The sequence below is a fragment of the Chionomys nivalis genome, chromosome 10 (genome assembly GCF_950005125.1).
Source record: "Chionomys nivalis chromosome 10, mChiNiv1.1, whole genome shotgun sequence".
Lineage (NCBI taxonomy): Eukaryota > Metazoa > Chordata > Mammalia > Rodentia > Cricetidae > Chionomys > Chionomys nivalis.
The window spans coordinates 11278712-11285750 of NC_080095.1; the positions used below are offsets into that span (position 1 = coordinate 11278712).

At 37.3% G+C, this 7039-nt stretch overlaps 1 gene segment (V, D, J or C); it reads left to right on the forward strand.

The window, feature by feature from the left end:
• The first annotated feature begins 992 nt into the window (after positions 1-992).
• LOC130882840 (immunoglobulin heavy variable 3-74-like) lies at positions 993-6167 on the forward strand. The segment is given in 2 exon segments: positions 993-1038; positions 5746-6167. Coding segments are annotated over 2 exon segments (468 nt in total).
• The last annotated feature ends 872 nt before the right edge of the window (positions 6168-7039 follow it).

A 7039-nucleotide genomic window follows, 5' to 3' on the forward strand; every position in this document is an offset into this window, starting at 1 on the left:
TTCTGTTATGTAGGCTTAGAACTAGAATGGAGGTCAAGACAGGAAAAGACGTCTTAAGTGAAGGAAAGAAGTTAAAAAGCACAAGGTAATACAAGGGTTTTCAAAGGAAAAGTTGGGTGTAGTGAGAAAGAGTTCCTGAGTGGGTAGAAAGCAAAGCATGAGAATTTGGAAAAACAAAAACAAAGCCTTCTGAAAATACAAAATTGATGCAGAAGTTTTGTGTTTGGTTATAGACACTTATGAAATGCCCACATTATGATGAAAATATAAATATGCAGAAATAAAAGTGAATTTAGACAACATGAAGCCAGCCATGTGTTGAATGGTATTGAGGTGGGAAAGGCAGAGTGGGAAGTACAAAGTGATCATAGGGAGAACTTCAGGATGCAGACAACTAAGTGCTGCAAATACAAATACGTTTCCACTAAGAGGAAGACAGACAGAACAAGAAATGTATCATTTGCAAAATTACATAGGGTGTATGATAGCACCTCTTAGAACTGAGTAGAATTCAGAAAAGTTTCAAGTGTTCCTGTCAGGATTCACCTCAAGAAGAAGCCATGTCAAGCAGAAACAGAGGGACAAACAGAGCTTATATCTAGAAACACAGCTTTGTGTGGAGGTTTTCTATTTCATATTGACCCTAAAAATACATGACGATGTGGAAACACAACACTTTTTATGCACATGGGGAAAAGAGAAGTAAATAAAGTATGGTGAATCCCTAACAAGGAAATTATGTACACAGAGCTACATTAATGCTTCAATATCATTAACTATCATCACTGTATATGATGTTTTATATCTACTCTGAGTACTGCCTTCTGGCCACGTCCAACTACAGAGCCTGTTATGGCAGGAAGATATGCAAATATGGCTTCTTTTGCCCATAAAAACTAGTCCTGCCCTGACCCTGCAGCTCTGGCAGAGACCTGTCCTGAATTCCTAAGTCCTCCCAGTCAGGGTTCAGCACTAAACACAGGCCACTCACCATGGACTTAGGGCACATATTCGTTTTCTTTGTCCTTATTTTAAAAGGTAATTCATAACGATGAGATGCTGTCTATTGTGTGCACATTAGAAAGAGAAAAAATGCCTTCTTTGTCAGTTTTCTAACCTGAATTCTTTGCGTTTACAGGTGTCCACTGTGAGGTGTAATTGCTGGAGTCTGGGGGAGGCTTAGTGCAGTCTGGAAAGTCCCTTAAACTCTCCTGTGCAGCCTCTGGATTCACCTTAAGTCACAAGGTATGTTACTTTGGAGAAGAGATTTTGCTTTTGTTTCCACAGGAAATGAGAGGCTGTGGATTAATTCTGAGTTAAGAAAAATCAAATTTGATCAAGGAAGAGCACTTGACAATTCTCCAGTAGAAAAGGATGGCCCAAATGTCTGAATTCTACATCCAGAACAGATTCAAGATGCTGCCTGTGATGATCAAGCCACAGAGGATACTCCAGTCAGGACTTAATCATAACTCTAAATTTTCTTTAGGTTCCCATAAGATTATCAGCACTCCCAACCATCTGGAAGTATCCTGGAATACTACGCCCACATTCCCAAAAAATGGATTATGGATATTTTCCTTAGTTTAAAAAAAAGAGGGGGAAATGGTGCAGGAGAATTGTCTGTATTCTGTCAATCATACTTTAAATAAATGTTGGTTGGCCAGTATCCAGGCGGGAAGTATAGGCAGGACAACCAGACAGGAAATAGAGGCAGGGCAATGAGTACAGGAGTATTCTGGGAAGAAGGAAGCTCTTCCTGCAGTCCTGTCCAGACACCAAAGAAGCAAGATGTGACCTACCCCACTGAAAAAGGTACTAAGCCATGAGGCTAGCACAGATAAGAATAATGGGTTAATATAATGTATAAGAGTTAATAAAAAGCGTAAGCTAAAGGACCAATCAGTTTGTAAGTTATGGAGACCTCTATGTGATATTCTTTGGGATTTGCCAGCTATGGGAACCGGACAGGACAGTAAACCCAGACAAGCAGGCCCATCATGTTACACACAGGTACAAGATATAATCAGGAATAGGCTTTGTCCCAGATACATAACACAATTCAATCTCATACACGTCTTCCAGGTCTTTCAGCACAAGGTAATGAAGAAATTGATCAATTATTAATTGGAAGAACGTTTAAGGCCTCAGAATTCCATAAGAAAGATCATGCCAAGAGCAAAGGTTTAAAGAGTTTTCTATTACATGGCAACAAGCTAAGAAGATTATAGAGAGATGTCCTACTTGCTCTTTCTATAAGCAAAGACCTCTTTCTGCAGGGACTAACTCAAAGGGTACCTAAAGGAATAAAATATGCCAGATGGATGTTTTCCACTTTGTATAATTTGAAAAATTAAAATATTTACACCACACCATTGACACTTATTCAGCTTTCAGTGGGCAACTGCTTTGAGCTCAGAAAAGTTTGATTCAGTAATCACACCTTTATTACAAGTTATGGACATCATGGGTATACCTGCACAAATAAAGACAGAAAATGCTCCAGCATATGTCTTTGAGAAAATTAAACAGTTTTTTTTTTGCTTATTATAATATAAAGCATATTACAGGTATACCACACAATCCTACAGGTCAGGCAGTTATAGAAAGATTAAACTGAATTATAAAGGATATGTTAAATAAACAGAAAGGGATGGAAAATACCCCCCCCAGGAATAGATTGCATAATGCTTTATTAAACTTTAATTTTCTTAACACTAATGAGAAAGGGACAACAGAAGCAGAGAGACATTGGATAATAGAAAAAGTCTTCTGAATTAAATCAGTCAGTTTATTTCATGGATGTGTTGACTTCACAATGAAAACCAGGAAATGTGCTATGTTGGGGAGAAGAAAAACTATGGATAGCATCAAAATTAATAAATATTCAGTTTGAAAAGAAAAAACTCTTGAGAAAGAGAAATGACAGCTCATTCACAGTGGTGACAGCAATACAGGTGGTAAGAAACCTTATAAAATATGGGGCTCTTGTCTTTACAGGAAAATATATGTCTTCAAAAATTCAAGAGACCCTGGATGTTTGGATGCTAACAGAAGGAAAAGTAACTATCCAATAAGGATCATCAAGAAAAAGTAGTATGACATGTTAGGACAGGTGATCAAACCATATACATTTATATATATATATATATATATATATATATATATATATATGTATATATATGTATATATTCTGACTTTGGAGTTGGACAATGGCTCTGTCCTCTAAATCCAAGTAAATTCATAAAAATTTTACATTTCTTCATACCTATTTTTGTCTCTATTGTACTTTTCATTGAATATATATATATATATTTCTGTATATGTCTATATATGCATTGTTTAAGTTTTCCACAATGAACAATGAATTTTCCTGCAGTAATCTTTGAAATTTTCAGGAAGAAGATGGGGCCCGCAACAACTCCACCTGGTTAAGATGACATCATTGTGCTAATAGCGCTATAATTAAGATCTGTTTTAGGTTCAGCTACTCAAGATGATTCCAACTTGGTTAGCTAAAATGGTGTACATTTTTTTAACAACGTTCTGCCCAGAACTCCAAATAGGAACCTCAGAAAAACCATAATACTCAGAGACTATTTCTAATTATACCAGACAGTAATCTTGGACAGTAACCATCATTTTACTTTCACACGATCCCATAAAAAGTACATCAACTCCATGACAGCTGGAAGTAATTCTAGAAGATGACATCCCCTCTCCCACCAAAGTTTGTCCCCAGGATTCGGGACATCATTTAGGGGTTGATTATAATTGGTATAGGGTTGGGGCTTTCAGGAAACATTTTGTGGGTTAAGGGATATCTTTGAAAAAAAAGGAGAAACTTGGATGGGATAATAGATTAGTGTAAGCTTACTCACACTATAAATAATAATAAGTAATTGAGTGAACACTTGTGAGCTATTATTTATAGGCAAATTACATTGGTATAGATTCTTGTATATTGATAGAAACTTAAATTATATTGAATATGTTCCTATTTTCATCTATTTGTATATCTAGGAAAAGTTATTTTGTCATATTATGTTCATGCATGGTTTTACCTTTGCTTAAAAACATTTTTGTATATTTATACAAATTTAGGATATATTTATCATATTACAATGTACATTTCTACTTATAATCAAAATACTTTTATAATTGCTTACATTTTGAGGTCATTGTCCTCATTTGTTGCACTGTTGTTTATTGTATAATATTCTAATATGAAGTCGTAGACTTTAAGTTATATAGGTATTATAGATCAGTAGTTATCTATGTTTGTCATACTTATTGTTACACTAATCAGGTTCTTTAGATACATAGATATTTTATTCTGCATAGACAGGTAATCTTCAACCACTTCAGAGAACTGTAGAATATGGCGTTTAAACAACTTAGGGTTCTGTTGAAGTGAGATACAACTGCTCCTGGCAGCACCAATCTATTTCCCAAAAGAATGTTGAGTACCGAAGAAGACACTCCTCTTGGAGCTTGTTTTCTTCTTGGCAAAACTGGCCTTTGTGCAAGGAACTGCCTATGTATCTATCACTGACAAAAGGCACGAGGTCTGGACAGGACAAGCAGGATACAAGAAAAATGACTGTCAAACCTTGGCAATACAGGTTAAGAGGTTTTGAAAAATTTCTTGCCTCAGAAAATGGTCTGTCAGTTATTCTAGGCCTTAACCAAAGTTGGTTGCCAAGGTAGTCAGTTACCTCTGTCAATTGTTGCACATTTTGAAAGTTACTTAATTATACTTCCTGCTCATTCCAGTACTATTATTTTTGTTCTCAAATCTTCAATGGGGTTGAAGACTAGATAGTTGTAGTGACTTTCCTCTCATTACTTGGCCAAGTTATTTATTATATAAGACTAAAACTTATCAGGATAGGATAATTATTGAAACATTTATCACATGTTTGTGGCATGATATATTTGTTCCTATTGTATATAATTTTGTATTAGGCTTAGAACTCCCTTATTTAAACAAAATGGGGAAGTGCTGTAGGAATTCCTACCAACAGTAGCCTTTATATTACCAGCCCACTTGGGTGTGGTCTCTTATACTATTTATGCCAATGTAAAGTGTGTCTAGCCTCTTTTCTGGTAATTCATATTCCTATCTCATCAAAGGAATTTTACACAGATGCAGGTGTGATCCTAACCATAATCCACCTCAGGAAGTCGTGTCCAGAAGAGACAGAGGGACAGACAGAGCTATTATTTAGAAACTCAGATGTGTGAGGAACTTTTCTATTTCACATTGATCCTAAAGAGACATGACAGTGTGGAAACACATGTTCCATGATGAAAAGAGACTAAAGTAAAGTGTGGTGAATCCCTAACAATGAAAATATATATACACGGAGTTACATTAATGCTTCAATTTCTATAAGTGTCATCAGTGGATATAATGCTTTATATCTGCTCTGAGTACTGCCTTCTGCCCAGGTCCAACTACAGAGGCTGTTATGGCAGGAAGATATGCAAATAAGTCTTCTTTGTGCCCATAAAATCCAGCCCCTCCCTGACCCTGCAGCTCTGGCAGAGGAGACAAGCCCAGTCAGGGTTCAGCATTGAAAACAGGACACTCACCATGGATTTAGGGCTTATATTGGTTTCCTTTGTCCTTATTTTAAAAGGTAATTCATAAATATGAGATGCTGTGTGTTGTGTGACCACGAGAAAGAGAAAATATGTCTTCTGTGTCAGTTTTATAACCAGAATTCTTTGTGTAAACAGGTGGACAATGTGAGATGCAATTGCTGGAGTCTGGGGGAGGCTTAGTGCAGCCTGGAAAGTCCCTGAAACTCTCCTGTGCAGCCTCTGGATTCACCTTCAGTAGCTACTGGATGATTTGGGTTCGCCATGCTCCAGGCAAGGCGCTGGAGTGGATCACACACATTAATCCAGATGGTGGTAGCACCTGGTATATCGATGCTGTGAAGGGCTGGTTCACAATCTCCAGAGACAATGCCAAGAACACTCTGTACCTGGAAATGAACAGTTTGAGATCTGAGGACACAGCCATGTATTACTGTGCAAGAGACACAGTGAGTGAATGTTACTGTGAGCTCAGACAAAAACACCGCTGTGGGGAACACTGGACCAGCAGGGGGCGCAGAGAGCACTTAGAGATCTGGGTCACAGAAGAGCCTGCTTAGAGAAGCATGGAAAACTGAACTTCTCTGTGCCTGCACTGTCTCCTCTTATCACACTTAGAGATTTTCTCAACAGGTATGGTGAGTAGTAATCCTTGAATGTCCAAATGATTATTAAATTTCTGGTTCCAGTTGTGCATTTATTTATTATAGTGTTTCTCCTTGTTTCCCTTTATCTCTTTCTATCTCCCTATTTCTGCCTATGTTTCACTCTGTCTCTCTCTCTCAATCTTTCTTTCTTGCTCTTCTCCGTGTGTGTGTGTGTGTGTGTGTGTGTGTGTGTGTGTCTGCTGACATATGATGAATTTCTCTAACAATCTGTATTACTTGTTTTGAGACCATTTCTCTCACCTGGCCTGGATCTCAACGACTGTATAGTCTGGTTGGCCAATGAGTCCCAGTGATGGCTTTGTCTCCACATTCCCTATATGGTGTACCTGGTTGAATGTCATACCCATTTCTTTATTTAATTGTGGATTTTGATTTCTGTGTTCAAGACCCACTGATGGGTTCTTGTGTTGCAAAAACTTGTTTTTCACAGCCCAATTATAGTTTTTTTTTTAAACTGAGAATGTGTTTTTACCTGAAAAAAATGCAGATCATTACACAGAGCAAAATGTTCCTGAAGTTCCTGAAGAAGGCAAAGAAGGAGATAAACCCTAGAAGAGGCGGGAATCTGAGAACCACATGTGAGTCTAGAGGACCCTGGACCATCTGTTTGTCTCCATGAGCACTACACTACCCATACAGAAGCATAAACCCCTAATTAAAACAGTGTATTTTTAAAAAATTTCTCATTCAATGCTGTGATTTATCCCAATGATATACTTCTTGTGTAGTGTATATGAGACCTTGATTCAAATGGTAATATTTCA